The sequence below is a fragment of the Aspergillus ochraceoroseus genome, assembly GCF_002846915.1.
Source record: "Aspergillus ochraceoroseus IBT 24754 chromosome Unknown P175scaffold_3, whole genome shotgun sequence".
NCBI classification, from domain to species: Eukaryota; Fungi; Ascomycota; class Eurotiomycetes; order Eurotiales; family Aspergillaceae; genus Aspergillus; species Aspergillus ochraceoroseus.
The window spans coordinates 1,547,633-1,566,555 of record NW_024468478.1 but is presented as its reverse complement, the minus strand read 5'-3'; the positions used below and the strand labels follow the sequence as shown (position 1 = coordinate 1,566,555).

Here is an 18,923-nt window from a genome sequence, read left to right as displayed (position 1 = left end):
CCGATTCCTCTCCAGTGTCTGGAAAGAATGCGACCAATGATTCAATTTTTGTCAATCAACCCCCAAGTCGAATGCCAAAATAAAGAGACTATCATGCAAAGAAACGTACGGAATCCAGAAGACTTGAGAGACATCCCACGTTTTGGGGTCTCAAGCATCGTACAGGTACGCGGCAATGACTCCTCCCCAGCCACCAGCATTTTGATCCTCCGTTGCGACCGCTACGTTGCCTTCAAGAACCATATTGATCGTGCTCTTCGTGTTCGTTCCATATAGATAAATCGGATGCGAATTCAGTACTTGAACCGCGTTCTTCTGGCACTTTCCGTTATTTGAGTTGCAGTTGCCTCCATTGTTGAAGAATACCCAGTTGCACCCTCCGTAGAGGAAGAGATCTGATGACGAGTGGATTCGCTCAAACAGCGCCATGCGACACAGCGCATCATTTGCAGCACATTGAGAAAAGTCAGGATCGCTGGGGGCCACGTTGTCCTGCCAGGGGGCCGGCGCCAGCGTGTTCCCAGGGCCTTGCCAGTAAGGTGTTTCGCTCTGCTGCAGGGCTGAGAAGACGTTGCGTGCGCCCTCGAAGTTGTACTGGTAGAGAGTATGATGCTCGAATCCGGTGCCGACAAGCCAGGTACCTGCGGTCGCTTCGACTAGGAGTCCACGTCCGGTAGAGATAGTCTGACTGTTGTTTCCATCGAGATCGTGGTCGGCGGTCCATCCCCACATGTTCTCGATGTAAACAGAGGAGGTCGTGGTCAGATGGAGCACCCCCCAGGCGGCTTTGCACTGGTCTGGGCTACCAGCGCATTGGGTCTCGACCTTACTGCCTACTGCGCCCCCGATTCGGATGTGCGTGTTCCAGAAGCCGACATCACCATGTGACGACCCAGCAATGTTTACTTCGACCTACAGCATGGCCCTTAGCTGGCAGTGCTAGCGAGGGGAAAGAAACAGACTCACTACTTTACACCCGGGCAGGATATCTGCGACTGTAAAGATCATGTCGCTGACCTGTGCCACACCGATATCGCCTGGATATCCAAATTTTATCATGGGACGGACGGACGCAGAATCCTGGAACTTGCTGCCGACACCGCTGATGGTTGAAGCGAACGCGTCTCCAATGATGCGCCTCCCTGCTGGAACAAAGATGGTGTCTGTCACAATATAAGTACCAGCCGGGAAGTAGATGACTTTGCAATCAGGATTCTCAGCCAAGATCAGATTAATGTTCTGGGTATCATCGGTTGTGCCATCTCCATAAACAGGCCTCCCCGAAACTGTCTTAATATTCAAGACCTGCCCCACGGGGTACTCTTGATAAGTTGGTGGGGATTTGGTGAAGTATTTGTCGCCATCCAAAAGGGTGGAAGATCGCACAGTCCTGACGGTTTCCCCGCTAACTCTCCTCATGTTGGTGCTTCCAGGATCATACTAAGTGCCCAGTCAGTCTTTCTGTTGTTTTTGCCCCGTCTCCCTGGGATCAAAATGCTCACTCACCACGTCACCATGCACCCAAGTATCCGAAACACTACCGGCAAGAATCGCGACACCTCCGGCACTCACTGTAGTCCCCGAGCTCTGTACATTCTCCAAGATGATGGCATTCCCTGCACCAGTTGTATTGGCTGCGACGACGAAAGTGTCTACTCCGGAAGCATTGGAATCGATCACGGTCAAGGATCCCGAGGTTCCAGTCGCATCAATCCCAACTCGATTGCCACTAAAACGGCAGCCCAGGAAGAGGATATCTGTTGCTCCCGCTTGCACCGCCGTAGATGTACCGTAGAAACTGATATTGCGAAAAACCCACTGCTGGCCACTCAGTTTCATGCCGATGTTTCCACCATTAAACCACAGGTCATTCTATTGCTTCTCAGTACTTGCTTTGGTGTTGCATATACCTATCGAGACGGTCTTACCAAGATAAGATTACTGTTATAGTCATACTGTGTCGTCAGGCCCACATGAGACGTTGTACCATGAGGCATGTTAAACCCCACGTTTGACAGCTGAGTCGCCTGACTAACGGTCCAGTCCAGAAGATTCATCCCCAGCGCAGGATCCAACCCCGTCGAGTCCAGTATAATGTTCTTGATCCCGATGTAAAAGTTGATTGTTCCCCCGAAATTGGGATCTTTGCCGTAAACCATATGGTCTCCCGAAAACCCAGGCGCTGCTTTGAGCACCGGTGGATTAGACGGATCTCCCACCAGCACAGTTCCCACATAAAGTTGCAACGCTGCTTTCATTAGGTAGACTCCTGCTGGTAAATAAATAATGGCCGGTTGACCAGTCGTTCCCATGGAATGGGAGTCACGCGCAGGGCCTCCAGCTGGACCATCTAGTGTTTTTTGTTTCTCGTGTCAGAGTCTCGCAAATTCAAAACGCTCTATCAAGGAGGAGGGGGGAAAAGGGGAGGGTACCTCTGATTGCAGACTGGATAGCTGAAGACGAATCATTGTGGCCAGTATTATCGGCACCATACTCTGTAACCACATTGCGAAACACCTTGTATTTGGCTTTGTATTCTGGCAGCAGGAAGGAGGATTGTCCGTTATGTTGGATCTTCTCGTACCAAAATCCAGCGGTCCCTGTTCCGGACGCGCAAGAAGTGGCTGGTGAAAAGGCATGATGCGTCACATTTTTCAATTTGTGCCATGGTTTCGCGTCGTAGTCCTGGATCGTAAAGGGAATTCCTCTACTACGGTTAGCTGAGAGTCCATGGATCTGGAGGGCAGCGGATAGATGCATACGAGTAGTGAGGTATATACTCCATAGTCGGGGTCATATCGATCCAAGGAACGACCTCATTCTTCCCTTTGTTCAGATCGGTGGCCAAAACATCATTGGCGCAAAGCAGAGCCAGCACCGAGATCCAAAGCAAAGGGAGAGAGGATGCCATTACTAGCAGCACGGCAACAATGCACCTAAGTATAAGCAATCATATAGACCAACATAAAGCAATCCAATTCAAAAAGTCCGACCTGGACAAGATGTAATAGGAGAAAAGAAAAATATTCATAAATAGGATCGATGGTAGCCCCTTCGGCTAATTTATATGACCTGGATGAGGCCGATGAATTCTTGCATACTTGGGCTGGGCCGAGCATGACAATCTCAGTAAGAATGATCACCATCGCGACAAAGGTACGAAAGGAAGTCTAGATCTATCCTCCTCCTCATTCATAGAGTAATTACTATGCTAGGGAAAATAGAAAGAAAGAATGTGATCAAGTCTCATACATTGAGAACTGTTAGGGGGAACTATCAATTCATGATTGCAGGGAAAGACAGCAATTCATACAGGTAAGCCCTATACCATAGCAATAGCAATAACAATAATTATACTCATAAAACAACGAAAGCTAATTTTGAAGATTCCCATCCAGGTTCAAGAGATTTGGCTAGACCTGCCAGACGTTTCGCGACGGAACTGGGAATGAGGTAACTACCACATTCCGGAGAGGATATTAAACAAGGATCTTAGGTATGATGTGGAGATTCTGATTCCACTCAGGATAACTTTTCATCACAGGTATTTTCCTTGCCCTGTTCTTCGCGAGAAATAAGGTCAAGGTCACCAACTGTTAGCTAGGAGACGACCTTGCCTTCCTCAACTCCACGCGCTTTCACCCTATTTTCAAAGTAAGTGTCGGGGTTATCGAAAGCAAGGGGAACAAGTAGAGCAAAACAGACTTGCGAATGTTACCAGCACCCCCAATCCCAAATCCAACATAGCACACCTGCGACAAAGCCTGAGAGCATGGTAGTGTGGCTCCTAGTGGTTGCGAAATGGCATCTGTTGCTGATAGTTGGTTGAAGCTTCGTCGTTTGGGGAGTAACTGAACTCGCTCGTCATCATTCAGACTGGTTTTGGATTTCATCCAAGGGGCTTTCCAAAATCTGGGCATATTGTTTTTTTTTTCTCTTCTCTTCTCTTTTTGGTACAGACAGTTGTCGCCAATAAATGGTGAATAAATTGATCAAGAGGTGGTTTCCCTTCAACCGCCGTCATGGTGCAACTCCGCATCACCCACCAGGGTCGAGGCGAGATCGCATGACTCTTTAGAATCACGAAAGCACGGGGTGTACAGGTGAGAAACCCCTCATGGTGTCCGGGAACTTACGCAACTCCATTTATAGCATGAACATAATAACTAGCGATCTCTGCGTTGTAGATGCGGTCCAAGTGCGGAGACTTCTCGATCATAAGAGACGAAAGGAAGGCATTCCATCCTTATCACAAGATTTCCAACTGCCAAAAGACAACCATGGCGGGAATTTCACCATCCAGCACAAGCTCACGATCACAACTCTTAAAAGTTGAATGACGACCAGGGTGAATTCATCATTGGTAGCCAAAAAGATCTCGTCGCGGTGGAATGTACCGTTTCCACTACAATACCCGATCATAAGGTCTCGGATAATAAGAGTTTTGGGTGAATCTTATTCTATATTTACTTCGACCTGTCTTTCTAGAAAACCCCTAGAAGAGGAGGTCCGGAGATCGATAGCTTTTTGCACCAAGCCATGACTACGAGTGCAATGCGCTCCAAACAGGACAGCCTCATAGATTCTCTCCGTGACGGAAACGTTTTGGCCAAGGGACTAAGCCGAGTACGAGTAAGAGACTACTATTACTACTACTCCTACTACGTAGATACTATGCAATATTGGGTACTACAGTGCTAGTGCAGGGTGAGCGCAGTAGGTTCGATAACCCCAAGCTGTTGGTGATTGCTGCCAATTGTTGCATACATTATTGTGATTAAATCCCTGCTTCCCAAGGTTCCTTGAGGTTCAGGTTCAGTTGGATCTGTCTGGCCTCAATACCAAGTACTACTACTACTAGTAGTAGTAGTGGCACTTCAATCTCGCATAAGCACTCTACTTTCAAGTGACAGTGACAAGACCTTAAATTATTACGCCAGACCCATTAAATGCATGCAATGCTCCACACAGACTCCGCTGTCGAGTCCGTCGAGATAAGTACCCATTGTTTCGAAGGGACTATAAAAAGTCATTTAAAGAGGCTTTGGACCGAACCAGATTCAAAGAAACTCTGAGACACCATCCAATACCTAACTGACAATGAAACACGAATTTATGGTTCTCGGACCCGGTTGAACTTTGGGATTGGGTTGAGCTTGAGACAAAATTCGACCCCCATTCGGAAATTCGCGAAATATAGAAATAGCCGATGATAGGATCCGACCTTACTCCGGTTCCCGTGTACTTCTCACCGTCTAATATGAAAAGCGTGTTTTCAGTGGGACGGAATGTTTCTCCTTGACTTTGAATTCACCCCAACTCCAAACGAGTACGTACCGTTTAGCGGGGGCAACCAGACGCAAGTGGGCTCTTCCACATGGTGAGACTGAATGGGAGAACGAATCATGGCGCACAAGTAGTGGGTTACTTTGGCAGTCGATTTTAACCCGATGGAGTTAAAGTAACGACTGGTCAGTGTGGTTTCTATCAATTAGTGTAACAGAACAGGAAGAAGAGAAGATGCAACGAGAAAGAGGAAGAGAGGAGGTACAGATAGGATGGATAAATTCTTCTGAAGTCAACCAGGAGAAACGTGACCATAGCACACAACCACCTGATCTCAGGAATCACACTAACAGTAAAGTAAATTGAGTGAGATATTGCTTCGTTTATCCTTCCTTCCTTCTCTCTCAATCCCTTTCTTCTTCTCCATCACGGACTAAATCCTTTGCCTCTTGGCTCGTATCTTCATTTCTTCTTGTCTGGACAAGATCTGTCTCTCGCTTTTCTTCCCTCCCCGCCCTCTTTCCCCCCCCTCTCTCCTTCTTCCCCCCTTCCCCTCCCCCCAGAAGCGTGTGTCACACAGGAGAAAGTGAGCCGCCGTAAAGCAATGCCACGCTCAATCCTGTAACTCTACAGGGACCCCCATTCTCCCCTTGTTTCTTTGTGCTATCATCTGGGGTTTTGTCTCCCTGATCTCTCGTTGCTTCCTTTGGCCACTCCTCATCGCCCTCCTAATTTATCGCGGTAGCCTTGACGGCTACTGCGTCCGTCACTCGCCATGTTGCTCAAACCTGCGACACCGTTGACCATTCTTCTTCTAATCGCCTTCGCTCTCTTACTTCTCTCCGTTCTCTCTACCCCCATCATTAAAAGCATTCCACTCGCCACTTTTGAAAATGTCGAATACGGTGTCTTTGGGTACTGTAAAGCTGGGAAATGCAGCAACCTCCATGTCGGATATACCACTCGTCCGTCGCTCGCCTCTCCCCTGTTTGGTGACGCGGTGCTAAATAGTCTACAGAGGACATCGATAACACCGGTGACGGTGATGATTTCAATCTGCCTTCGTCTGCGCGGAGATCGCTTTCGTCCATCCTGATCATTCACCCTGTCGCCGCTTTGCTCACTCTGATTTGCCTGTGTCTCGCCGCAGCAGCTCACTTCCACGGTCCATCGCATTCGCCTCGCTACCTGCTCGGCTTATTGATCCTTCTCCTTCCAACCCTCCTCGTGTCTCTACTCGCCTTCCTGGTGGATATCCTGTTGTTTGTCCCGCATATGTCATGGGGTGGGTGGATTGTACTCGCTGCGACCATCATTTTGGTCAGTTGCGGAGTGGTTACTTGTGCGATGCGCCGGACCCTCGTTAGCCGCAAGGCGCGGAAGAGACGCATTGCAGAAAACGCGGAGATGAATGGGGAGAATTACTACAATCGCCAGAACGCTGCCGCTGCAGCATTGAGTGAGCCCAAGTCGATCCCGCCCGAAACCAAGGAAGCTTTCGTTACTGCCTCGCACAGCTCCGATTCTGCACCCACGTTCGCGACATTCCCCGCCGATACGCGCGAGAGCGACGACGACCGGACACCTTTGAACTCCCGGAGCAATCCATCGATGTCGGAGAGTACGTACCCTTCACGCATACCTGGGGACCCGGTCCCTTACAACTCTTCGCGTGATGAACTCGGAAATCCAATGCCCCCAGCGCCATACGGTCCCGGATCTAGAGCACGCCCTGGTCCTACAGGGCCCCTGGGGCCACCCGGGCCACCAGATTCCCGAATGCGCGACCCATATTCCGATCCCCGGAGAGGCCCACCTCCAGGATTCAACTCACGCGGTCGTGGCGGCTACCCTCCCCGTGGAGGATATGGCCGTGGCGGTCCCTACGCAGGAGGTCCCTACGGGCCTGGTCCTCGGGGTCCTCCCCCTCCAGGGCGCGGCGGTTCTATACGTGGGGGGCCTCAAGGAATGATGGGCCGTGGATATCGACCACAACCAAATGGAGGTTATGGACCTGGACCTGGACCACGTATGAGCCCACCCATGGGTGAAGATCAATACGGCTACCGCGGACCCTCGCCTCCCACCGGACCCCGCCAATCTCCCGGTCCCATCGGAATAGCTGTATCGGCAGATTCAAGACCCGTTGGCCAGTCAATTGAAATGACACCACAGCCAAGGCGCGATCTGGATCCCCAGGATGCTCTGCTAGACTCGCATCAGCCTCATGCTGTCTCTACAAACCAGTACGGCGAGCCCATCAGCCCTTCAAGCCTCTACAGTCGGACACCGTAAGCCGTGTCCCTTTCTCTCTCTCTCTCTCTCTCTCTCTCTCTCTCTCTCTCTCTTTGTTATCTAGCTAATCTTGATTTATTTTTTTTTTCGCCCTGCTTTTAGATCTTATGTTCCCCCTCGCGCCAATTGGGGTCCTAACGAACCGCGTAACGCAGCATCGCCAGCGCCCAACCCTGCGTACGAACCGGCTGAGCCGGAGCAGCAACCACACCATATTCGATCACATTCTGGAAGTGCTTACTATGAGGATGTTGACCCTGCGTTTGCAAGTCGCACCGAGCCCGCAGCGGGTAATACGCGGCTACCCTCTGTTTTGACAGCAGGCAATTCTAGTGAGCAAAAACCGAAAGAAAATGTAGGAGGACGCCCGAGCTCACTTGCTGCTAGCGAAGTAAGCCATTTCACATCGATCTCCGAACGACCCGTTAACCCGAAATGGCGTCCGCCCCCTCTCCCGGGCCAAACTGCGGCTCAGATGAAGCAAGACGTATTGCTGGAGAACAACCCCGACTTTGATCTGCGCGCAGGCATGGGCCGAGGGGGGGCATCCGGGTTGGGCAGTCGCATGCCGCCACTATCCAGTCAAAATGATTCGAGATACCCAATACCTTAATATTTCTTTTTTTCCCCTTTTTCCTACGTTGAAGGTATGGTTTGGCGTTTGGCGGGTTATGGGTTCTATTTTTTACTGCCTGCGTTGCATCGCATCCGAGTCCAGCTTGGGCTTTCGCAATTGTTCTCTATCGAGATACATGTTTGATTCAGGAAACAGCGTTTGGTGACTCCCTGGTGGACTGTACAAAAACGGAGACTTTGGCTAAAGCACTCAGTACATATAGTACGAGTCATGATTGACTAGATTTATTTTAGCCTTGTTTCTATAATCCGCTCACTCATGAGATCTTAAAGCCTAGATACAAGATGCAAGCTCAACAAGCTCGTATGATAGAAATGTACAAGGGATCGGAAGGGATCGGATTAGAAGTGCATCTTGAACTTCCAAGTAGGATTTCATAAGTTGTGGTAGGCAGACGGAAGGATAACGTGTCTATTGTTCAATCCTCATACCATTCATAAACATCAACATCAACATCAACATAAACTAAAAGTCAGTGGACCCTTGGAGAATAACCCAGAGAAGCAAGCAAATGCAACCAGAATAACCAGATCAGACATCTCCCAGCCCGGGGCCCTTCCTTCGCTGCTCCGCCTTCCACACAAACCAAGACACCGTAATGAGCACCTTCACCCCCATCGCAAGCCACAAACTCGCAGCCATTTCAGTAACTTTCGAGAGCCCACCGGCCGTCATGGCGCCCAAGAACAAGGCCAGGAACCCGCCTGCCCGCCGATTGCGCCTCGGGTTGGCCTTCCAGGCGGCGGCCAGATCCGGATCCACCAGCAAGTCGCACAGCAGCGTGGTGAGCACGACGGTCGGGAGCTCGTCGAATTCCAGGATGCGCGACGTGGTGATCTGCCCCGCGGCCTGGAACGACAGCAGCGAGATCGGGAGCACCTGCATCCACTGGATGGGGGCGCGCGGGTCTTCGGGCCGCGGGCTTACGACTCGGAACTGGACGAGCAGGGCGGCGGCCAGGAGGGCCGCGCTCTGCACGGTAAAGGAGAGGATCAGGGTGCATCGGCGACGCGCGCCAAGGGCTCGGGAGACCCTGATGAAGAGGATGTTGCCTGTGATGAACACGCTCAGGGCGATCAGGGACTTGGCCCATAGGTAGGCGGGATATGCGGGTTGTCCGGATGCGCCCAGGGCGATGAAGACAGTGTTCCCTGAAGAAGAAGAAGGTTACATCCCCAGAAGCTAATTTGGTTTTTGGTGGTGCGCGTACATACCTGTTTGCATGCTGGAGAAACTCCCCCAGGCGTTGAAGGACAGTCCGTCCACGAGGCCACTCACAAACCCACAGATGATAAGCAAAAGGTCCGTGTGCCGCGTGTCTATCTTAGCGTTCAGGTGCCGGAGCAGGCTGGACTGCCATCTTGTTCCGTCGTCGTCTGAGAGAGTGGCTTGGTTTCCGGAGAGAGAGACGGTGGTACTCCCGCCGACGGACCAGAGCCCTACGGGTTCTTTGGGTTCATACTGAGACCCTGGAGCCCCCGATGGCGCGTCCCAATATGTGAGGCGGTTGTTGCCAGTTCCTGCTACATTGGGGATCGGTTCTATCTCAATTGAGGGTGCCTCGGGGCGTTGCATTGTATCTCGTGGAAAGGGAAGAGAACACACACATACACATACACACACACACTCTCTCTCTTTCTCTCTCTCTCTCTCTCTCTCTCTATCAATCGCAAGGGAAACCTCTTGGGCTTAGGGTAGGTCTAGTTTCACCGGGATAGATTCGAATTACCAGGCACGAGGGAAATCAGCTTAGGAACAGATTAGGGCAGCGGTGTCGCTCTGGTTTATAACTTAGGTATGCTCTCGCTCGGAATCCGCCCCGGCTATAACCCCCGTCATAGCCTAACGATAGAAAATCAATAGCCCATATGCCAAGAATCGATTCCTGAAGCCGTCAGGTTGTTCGGAGTATAACCACCCATATCGCGTGGTGGTGTTACACCGCCGTGTTTCAAATGGATGTGTCGAGAGAGGAGAGCACTGCATGTCTGTATGCGGCTGACCCGACCAGATACCATGGCTAGATAGGCCCGGCCTTGGGGAAGCTTCTGGGCATGAATCTTGGCCGGTCTTGAGGGGAAGAACTGTAGGCTCGAGAATCCGCAGCCAATCGTGATCACAACCGGAGTGACTATCCCAGCCATTAACTTGAGGTCGATCGGTGGATACATATGCCAAGGTAGAGAGAAGCACCCCCTAGACCGCATTCTCGTAGTCCGAAAAACAGGATGACAGCGGAGAGCCTTTCAACATGTAAGACGCTGAGAAACAGGCCAAAATGTCATCTCAGGATGCGTAACTTCTTCCGATGGCTTCAATTTTGGGTGATTTCTCACCGACGCTCACTGCACCGCCTCCCGTTCGCGGTATGCGCCAAGATGATTACCAGCTCGAAGAATCCACTGGTCACTTCGCCAATGTGTACAGAGTCCTTGATTTGGAGATCTCCACCTGTTCCCGGCCATGTCCCGCAGAGTCTAGATCAAGGAGCAAAGATACTGACTGGTCCGGGATGAAATCCAATGCGAGTTGGCGTGGTCTTGGGCCGTAATAGAAACACATCCATGATGACTCGAGTCAATCTTCTAGTCTTTAGGCTCCCGGTTATTGGAGATGCTTGAACTATACTACCGTGCGAGCTTAGGTCACACTCACCTATAGGTACGACTGGGCTCAGATTCGGAGAAGTACGGAGTCAAGGTGGAATCCAGGTGAATAGATCCAGACCTTGCATCTTCTCTATACCGAATCTTCCCGATATCAGATATCCTGGCAGGATTGGTTGGCATCACATCAGGCTCTGCTTCTCCTCTCTTAACGCGTCATCACCGTACTCCGTATAGCATCAACTATTTTAGCCCTAAGGTTACCTTTGAAACAATTCGATCTCGGCAGCGGTACCTTCGTCATGCCAAGTGACAAGAAATATGCTTCTCCCATCCTACAGCATGAGACGAAACAGGTAGCACCGCTGCGTGAGAACGGTAAGACTTGGTAGATTTGTTGTTGACTTTGGTGGAGTTGGGTCGTATCAGCTTCTTGAAGTCGATGTCATTAGGGCTCGTTTCGAGGGTTGAGCTACTCTCGTCATGTCTGCATAACTAGCACATCCAACTTCTCTACTCTGTAGCTTGACTTGCTTTTATTACTCTATTCAATCACAGTATATCGTCAGCCTTAGGGATGATTGGATTAGTTCCAGCGGGACAACACAGCCCCAGCCACATATCCAGCGCTAAAAATAGCCTATTTCCCAGCCACATTCTGAATTAACCATTTGAGGAAAGAATGTAGAACGCGTAGGCCCCAAAAATCTCCTGATGGGATTAAAATGCGATACGCCTGGGACTTGGATTTCCATCTTCAACGTTCTCGCAGCGACGACGGAAACGAATACATACCCCATGGCCCCCTATTACGCTGTCGAGGCTGCAGAGCCTCATCTACTCAGGCGCGATCTTACGGTCAATCACACCCAAGCTGTGACTCTCGGGGTGATGGCGGCCTATGTTGTCGTGATCGCACTTTTATGGAATCTGCCCTACGTGCGCTGGTCCCTCTGGCCGTTCAAGGTATGTTCACGGCTCTTTGGGATATGAGAATCGCCGGCCCTAAACAATCCTGAGGTAGATGTTAGTTATTGCTTTCCATGAATTTGGCCACGCCATCACCGCATGCTGCACAGGAGGCCGAGTCAAATCTATATCGCTGGATCCCCATGAGGGTGGAGTGACACATATGCAAGGCGGCATCACAGCCATCACGCTCCCGGCTGGCTATCTCGGCTCCTCCATCATCGGAGCCCTCTTGATTTTTGCCGGCTTTAATATTATCGCCAGCAAAGTCGCCAGCATCATTCTGGGAGTCTGCTTTTTGCTCACTCTCTGGTGGGCCCGGCGGGATTGGTTGACGATTCTGACGGTTCTTCTTGCCGTGGGATTGCTGGTGGCATGCTGGTTCATCGCGCATGGAGAAGCTCTGAAATGGGTTGTAGTGAGTGAGATCCTCATCAGGAACCCTTTTCTTTGCAAGACGCTAATCGTAAACTATTAGCTTTTCATCGGCGTTATGTCTGCTCTGTACAGTGTCTGGGATATTGTAAGTGCAGCAGCTCATACCAGATGTGTCTTGCCTCGCTAATAAACGAACAGTGCGACGACTTGATTCTGCGCAAAGTCAATTCCTCCGATGCCAGCGTTTTTGCAAAGAGATACGGAGGCTCGTCTCGCTGCTGGGGGATTCTCTGGTCCTTGATCTCATTGCTCTTTATTGCCATTGCAATTGTCGCAGCCCTCGCAGCATTTCCTCAGTCTTTCAGCCAACAGGAGGACGATTCGAAGCACTTTCTCCCGACGCGAATGTTTTAGTCTTGTCCTTTGATTATACCCTTATTATCATAATGACTGAATGAATGTTGTTCCATCATTTTATGTACTTGCCTGCCTCTACTGTGCTGGCAAATCCTTCATTTCCCTCTAGTTAACTAGTTGGCGGGGTTGATTGAGCCTTTTTCAACTACACTTCAACTCAATGTCAACCTTCCTTCCTTCCTTCTGCCCAGGTTAATCTGACCACCTCCCGTCCACAGCTTTCATAATGGTCTTATACTACTCAATGAATTGCGTTCATTCAATCCGACATATACCTGCCATCGTTTTATGGCGGACCGGAGCGAACGTGATGGCGGCGCCGGACACGCGCCATCAATTCCAAAAGGAACCCCCAAAACACCATCCATCTGGTCTCGTCTGCCAGAAACAAAAAGTGAAATGCGATCGCAAAGATCCCTGTTCTTCCTGTTCACACCATGGTACCAAGTGTGTTTACCGTGCCGCAAAAGGCAACGCTCAGAAGAGACGCGAAGAGGCACTCTTTCCAGACAGCGCGACACAGCTCGGATCAACTCGATCGACTCACCAGCTGTACCTCGGTACTACGAGAGCCTCGGCCGCAGGCGACGACGCAGTCCCACCTTGATCCTGAAAGCCTGGGCCGCTAGCTCTGAAGAGCGAAGCACAACGGGGCCTATCGACTGGACACAGTGGGATGACCTGTTGGATCAATTTCAACAGCAACTCGTCGAGGATGACTTTCACGCAATAGACGACCACCATTCATAGCCTGGGTAGTCAAGGGAACAAACAACTCTACCGATTTCCCTCCTCCTCCTCCTCCTCCTCCTCCTCCTCCTCCTCCTACTTTGCTACATGTTACGTTACCTACCTATTACGTATCTAGGCAAGTCGTAATCCGGGACCTCGAGGTTTTCTAACCCTGTATAAAACCCATCTCATCCCACAAGTAAATAGACGGTGTGAAGAAGAAGAAAAAAGGCCGAAAGCCAACAGCCAAGGATACTTCCTATCAAAGAATGGATAAAATATATAGCAAAAAGTATATAAAGTCAGATTAGTGAATTTGAAATATAGGAGCTATGCAAGGTATGTAAAAAAAAAGGAAAAAGGAAATAGCAAGCCATAGTGTGCACCGCTGTATCAGCGTTGATCTATCAATGAAGAATTGACATATTTACTCGAAGGAAAAGTCCAAATGCGCTCTTAGAGAAAGAAAAAAAAAAAAAAAAAAAAAGACATGGTAGCTGGAGCAACGTAGGATCCTCGTAGAAAAGATCTAGGCGTAATGAAGAGAAAGAAAAAGAGCCAATACTACAACGGATATGCGTCATTCGTTGGGGCGCAAAGACGAAGAGCAACCCAATAGTAATACATTATTAAAAAAAAAAAAAAAAAAAAGAGTAGACGGGCGTATCTATCCTGATATCAACACCCAGAGAAGGAAAAAGATCTATGGCTAGGTTAGTAACGGGTACAATCATATAAAAAAAAAAACCGAGAGTGAGCATACCATTAATACTCCAAACATCTTGGCAATTAGCCACCGGTTTCCTGACACCCGTGTCCAGTACTTCATTAATTCACGCTGTGCTCCTTGCACATTATCCACCACATCTTCCGTATTGGCGTCTATCCTTTGGATCATCTCAGACTGTTCGCTGACCATTTGCGCCAGTTGGCCGAAAATGCCTCCCAGTTCACTGATAGTCCTTTCAATTGCATCAATCGCTTCGCCTCGTGCTTGGATGTACGAGTTACTCGACTGGGCTTCCTCCATAATCAAGAGTTGTTGGTCGGAATGCATTGGTGAGCGGCCGAGGGGTGACGGGTTCGAGGGTTCCAAGGTCAATAAATCGGAAGAGCTGCCTGGTTGCGGTGTCCTTCGGCCAGAGGGATAAAGGGGAGAGTCCGATCGTTGGGGGTCTAGGGCGGTTTGTGATTTGGACGAAACAGATGATACGAAGTTCTCCGTCCGAGAACGCGACGCTTGGATGTTCTTGGTGCGGACTTCGAGAACCTCCTTAAAGTTGGCACCTACATCCGCCAACTTTCCCTGTAGCAGAACCACGACCTAGAGAACAGGTATTCGTCAGTGTCCCCCTTTCCAGCTATGAATCCTTGAGTGGCAATTGACATACATTATCATTGTGCTCTCCCTCTTGGTCCGCTCTCGGACGTCCAGACTTGGGGTGCTGTGAAAGTGTGAGTGCCTGTAGTGAGGCAATCTGCTGATTTAGAGACGCAAGGTCCTGTTTGATGACATATGTCAACTCGGAGATCTCGACCGGCTTGTCATCGAACAGAGTCTTGCGTTTCGCCACTATGATAAAATCAGGTCCTGCCAAAGCCAAACTCATCTGTGATACTCACGTTCTGCGAGCCTTCGTAGCTTCGCCGTCGTCGCCGTAATACCGCGTCCAATATCAGCTGCGCGTCGGGCGAATTCCGATCTAGATCCCTTGCCACCTTGTGCACTTCCATCTGCAGCACCATTTGCCTGTCGTCGCTGCGAGTCCGACAACAGCGCCTGTCGCTGCGAGCCAACCTTCGAAGATGAGATACGTTTCTGGGCCTGTCCTAAGATGGCGCGGAACTCGACCGTGCGGTCCTGAATCGACGGTCCGGCCATATCACAGGTTGCAGGGCCGCAGCGGAAAAAAAAAAATAGAATCTGGGGATATCGAGCAGTATCAATAATCGGTCTCCGCAAATGTGAAAGGAGCGTAATGCGACAAAAGGGACCTAATCGATAAGGAGGCAGCAAATAGAAGATGGGTTGGAGCACCAGGGAACGGAAGATTCGGAGGCGATTAAAAAAAGGTCATGGGAAGTAATACAGAGATAGCTTTTAGAAATGAGACATCCGTGCCATAGTTCTCTAACTCGAGCAAGAGTGATGAGTATCAGGAAAGATGAGGCCAGCCAAGTTGTTTCAAGTCGCCGCACACGTCCTTCCCAATCGGACTGATGATCACGGGATTCGCCCTCTGCCGAAACGGGTTAAGTGCCATCACCGCCCCGGCACGTGAGAATGGTGCACAGCCACATCTTCCCCAACACCAGCCACACCCCATGTATGCCCGAGGCACCGAGGCAGCGATAATTCAGGAGAACGAAACCACCACCATGTTCTATAATAAGAATAATCAATGAATTCCAGCCCTGGTCTTTTTTCTTCTCAATTTCCTTGGAAAAACTACCGAATCATAAGGAGGAGAATTCTCCCTTTTTTTTTTTTTTACACGTCATCTTGCGGCTACTATAGTGGGACAACCTCCATTCCGCCCTTCCTCCCGCACGTCATCCTAACCTGTTGCCTTACTCTCTCCGCTTTGTATCTTGGTGACCGTCGCAAGAGCCATCAACGTCCACTTCGCAATCTAGACTTAGCACTAGGGCGCCTTGATAGGGGTTTCTACACCGACTTGATTGTTGACACTACTGCTAGGCTGGAGAAATCCAGTCAGCCATAGCTATGTCGCGCCCGTATCAGAACCCGTAAGTTGCTGCACTGCCAGCGCTGACAATGTGAGGCATCTCACTGACCTTTTTTTTTTCCCTTTTTCTCAAGGTCCTTTAACTCGTCCAATTCCAACAATACATTATCTCCCAATCCAAACAGTGATACCCCTGTCTCCTTCAGAACAAATGTGAATCGTTCAAAAACGAAGCGTTGGGTTGAGGCGAAGAAGTACTCGTATGATGGGGATGATTGGGGCGAGGACGAGTACGGGGAATATGAATATGATGACGATCAAACCCCGCCAGCTGCCTCTCAAACACATCCAGCGACTGTGAACCAAGGTACTGCAGACACTGCAAGTACCATCTCCAACGACCCATCTCAATCTGCGGCCCCCAGTACAGATCGTTCGCGTGGGGCAGATCAGGCGTTGACCGCACCACCGGAAGGTCCGGCGGCCTCTGCCAGCTCCCCAGCTTCAATCGTACGCCCAGCCGACCTATACAGACGGATGCGAGAGGAACAGAGGGGCCAACAACATGCTCCAGGTAAATCTTCTTCCAATGACATTGCGCCAGCCGTTGCTCCCTCCGTAAACCCGCCCCCTGCCATCAGCGCCTCTGCTGAGATCCAGCAAGCTGCGGTGGAGTCTACCCCAGAAGGGAAATTCGAGGCTCTGGACAGTCCAAATGTTGCTATACCCCCAGCAAATGAGATTTCAACGATTTCATTACCTGATGTAAAGCGGCTATCCGGGTTCAGTCCTCAACTCTTTACACAATCTGAGTCCACATTCCAAAAAGACCCGGAACCTGAAGCTCAGTCCACTCAGCTACAGCATAACCCTTCCCTCGGCTTTCGATCAGCGGTGAATCAAGCTTTTGACGTCCCCGAGACTCCGAGTACTGTTGCAGAGAGTGTGGTCCGCTCAAACAGCGATAGCACTGCCGGGATCAGCCCCATTATCACTCGTCGAGCAACGAACGAGGACAAGACACCTACGATTGAAGAAGAATCCAATGAGAACCCGCACGCGCCATCTGAGGACAACATTGCGTTTAAACCTGGTCATCGCCGGGATTTAAGCCTTCCAAGCCCTGGCAATAGTCCCTCTAGAACACCGGTAATTACCAACCCGGACGCGAGTCCTTCCTCGATGCTGGCGCAGATTTCTACAAGGACCCCTTCCGACCCTCCCCAGGATATCCCAGAATTGTTTCTGCAACAATCTTCCCACGCGGAGCTTATCCAACCTCCTCCAGCCATCTCGCAGCAAGATCTACCCGCTCCCCTTAACGTTCAAATAAATGTGATAACGGATTCCCCCGTAATAACATCTGATGACCATATCCCAGCGATTATTCCGTCGATGAGCACGGATAATTCACCCCAGGATACAGAAAATGACCGGTTGAGGAAAGAGATTATCCGCTCTTTGAGCCGAGAAAACACCCCTTCCGATCAACAAGAGCAGGATACCCCACCCCAAACAGCCAGACAGGACAGCCTCATCCCCAGCGAATATGAAACATATTGGAGCGAACAGCAACCGACCACCCCCCCTCAGGAAGTTCCTGCCCCTGCATTCAATCCTCCCCAGACAGCGTCCGAGGTTCTTCCGACCGAGCCTGCTGCTTTAGTTCCACAACAGAAGGCTCCGCCCAAATTGCAAAGACGCTTTTCATGGGAAGCCTCATCTTCAGATGAGGGTAATACCCCTGTAGCTCAAGCTCCGTCTCTTCCACCAGCGGCTATGCCAGGTCAATTTCCGCTTTCCCAAGAAAGCATCCATCATGAACCAGTGCCCATGGCCACTCGACAGTCCCTTGATACAACAGAGTCCAAGGACAGTACTAGCGATCCTGGCCTTGAAAAGCCAATTCTCACTATTGTACCTCCATTCACCACAGACAGTGCCAGTATCGCTTCAGGCAGCCATGCCCCGGAGGTTATTGAGCCACAAACTGCCGAGGATGTGTCGCGTGCAGAAGAGGGTCAGCAATTAATCTCCGACCAGCAACCTTCGGAACCGCCTACTTCAACCCCGTCAGCATCAATTGGAGCAGGTTTGCTGGGCTTCAAGGATATCCTTGGTATACAGTCCTCGGAGGAGCGGGTCAAAGCCTTTAACCGCACCCGAGACCAGTTTGCGACTATCGATACCGGCTTGAGTCACTGGATTCAGGTGACCATTCGCGCCCATCCAGAACATGCAGACGTTGTTGCGCGCAGCTCCAAACTCCCTGTTGGTGACCCCAAGCCGAGTATGGCCCGCGCGAAATTCCCTAAGTTATCCTCCCTGGGAACTTTCACCTCTTCGCATCAAGAAGGATCTATGTCAACATCGGGTCATATAAGGCGGCCGTCTGCGACTCTTGGATCTATAAAGGGGAAAGAGGTAGGAAAGGAATTTCTACATACGGCTGGAATGTTAGGGGGTCAAGCCGGAAAGGCTGCCAAGGGTCTCTTTTCTAAGGGCCGAAGTAAATTGAAGGGTAGTGGAGGATCTGAAAAGGTAGATTCTTAATTTCATTTCAAAGGATGTCTCTCTCTCTCTCTCTCTTTTGCTCTTTTCTTCTTTTCCACTCTCATGCATGCCTTCTCTTGGTTTTCTTCTGTTTTCCATTGTTTCAATAGGTGGAAGCGTGTGGTTATGTATACCTAAATTACGGTCCATCACTCTACCTGTTTTATTTTGCCTACACAGCTATTATTTGATTGATACCAGGGCATGCTGTAATTGAAAATATGTCAATAAGCATTTCAAAATGTGACAGGATTGGATGCTTGCAGATCTTCTCTCTCCTTCCATCAGCCCTTTATTTCATCCTGTTTGTTCCTGTTCCTGCCTTCCCTTCCCTCTGCGCTTGCCTTCGCCTTTCTCCTT

General features: G+C 50.2%; 7 protein-coding genes across 7 annotated transcripts; 3 read left to right on the top strand and 4 right to left on the bottom strand.

The window, feature by feature from the left end:
• Positions 1-150: 150 nt before the first annotated feature.
• On the bottom strand, positions 151-3,920 carry P175DRAFT_0435541 (glycoside hydrolase family 55 protein; the record flags this gene model as incomplete). The annotated part of the gene is made up of 8 exons (XM_040893739.1): positions 151-912; positions 967-1,440; positions 1,507-1,872; positions 1,929-2,350; positions 2,433-2,710; positions 2,763-2,936; positions 3,462-3,512; positions 3,643-3,920. The coding sequence occupies 8 exons, from the start codon at positions 3,918-3,920 to the stop codon at positions 151-153; spliced, it is 2,805 nt and encodes a 934-aa protein (XP_040753196.1).
• A 1,892-nt stretch (positions 3,921-5,812) lies between these two features.
• Positions 5,813-8,108, top strand: P175DRAFT_0500689 (putative pH signal transduction protein PalI). Its single transcript, XM_040897006.1, has 4 exons — positions 5,813-6,251; positions 6,305-7,577; positions 7,684-7,913; positions 7,969-8,108. The coding sequence occupies exons 1-4, from the start codon at positions 6,062-6,064 to the stop codon at positions 7,974-7,976; spliced, it is 1,701 nt and encodes a 566-aa protein (XP_040753195.1). The 5' UTR covers positions 5,813-6,061; the 3' UTR covers positions 7,977-8,108.
• A 641-nt stretch (positions 8,109-8,749) lies between these two features.
• Positions 8,750-9,793, bottom strand: P175DRAFT_0531332 (YoaK family protein; the record flags this gene model as incomplete). The annotated part of the gene is made up of 2 exons (XM_040899862.1): positions 8,750-9,369; positions 9,433-9,793. The coding sequence occupies 2 exons, from the start codon at positions 9,791-9,793 to the stop codon at positions 8,750-8,752; spliced, it is 981 nt and encodes a 326-aa protein (XP_040753194.1).
• Positions 9,794-10,074: 281 nt separating this feature from the next.
• Positions 10,075-10,784, bottom strand: P175DRAFT_0531331 (uncharacterized protein; the record flags this gene model as incomplete). The annotated part of the gene is made up of 4 exons (XM_040899861.1): positions 10,075-10,349; positions 10,412-10,479; positions 10,555-10,669; positions 10,718-10,784. The coding sequence occupies 4 exons, from the start codon at positions 10,782-10,784 to the stop codon at positions 10,075-10,077; spliced, it is 525 nt and encodes a 174-aa protein (XP_040753193.1).
• Positions 10,785-11,622: 838 nt separating this feature from the next.
• On the top strand, positions 11,623-12,585 carry P175DRAFT_0434831 (M50 family metallopeptidase; the record flags this gene model as incomplete). Its single annotated transcript, XM_040893691.1, has 4 exons — positions 11,623-11,790; positions 11,849-12,211; positions 12,272-12,316; positions 12,370-12,585. The coding sequence occupies 4 exons, from the start codon at positions 11,623-11,625 to the stop codon at positions 12,583-12,585; spliced, it is 792 nt and encodes a 263-aa protein (XP_040753192.1).
• A 1,365-nt stretch (positions 12,586-13,950) lies between these two features.
• Positions 13,951-15,485, bottom strand: P175DRAFT_0500685 (t-SNARE syntaxin). Its single transcript, XM_040897005.1, has 4 exons — positions 14,944-15,485; positions 14,712-14,893; positions 14,084-14,644; positions 13,951-14,023 (listed from the first exon to the last, which is right to left on the bottom strand). The coding sequence occupies exons 1-4, from the start codon at positions 15,200-15,202 to the stop codon at positions 13,988-13,990; spliced, it is 1,038 nt and encodes a 345-aa protein (XP_040753191.1). The 5' UTR covers positions 15,203-15,485; the 3' UTR covers positions 13,951-13,987.
• Positions 15,486-16,048: 563 nt separating this feature from the next.
• On the top strand, positions 16,049-18,563 carry P175DRAFT_0492422 (uncharacterized protein; the record flags this gene model as incomplete). The annotated part of the gene is made up of 2 exons (XM_040895892.1): positions 16,049-16,071; positions 16,145-18,563. 2 exons carry the CDS (start codon positions 16,049-16,051, stop codon positions 18,561-18,563), a joined length of 2,442 nt encoding a protein of 813 aa, XP_040753190.1.
• Positions 18,564-18,923: the final 360 nt, after the last annotated feature.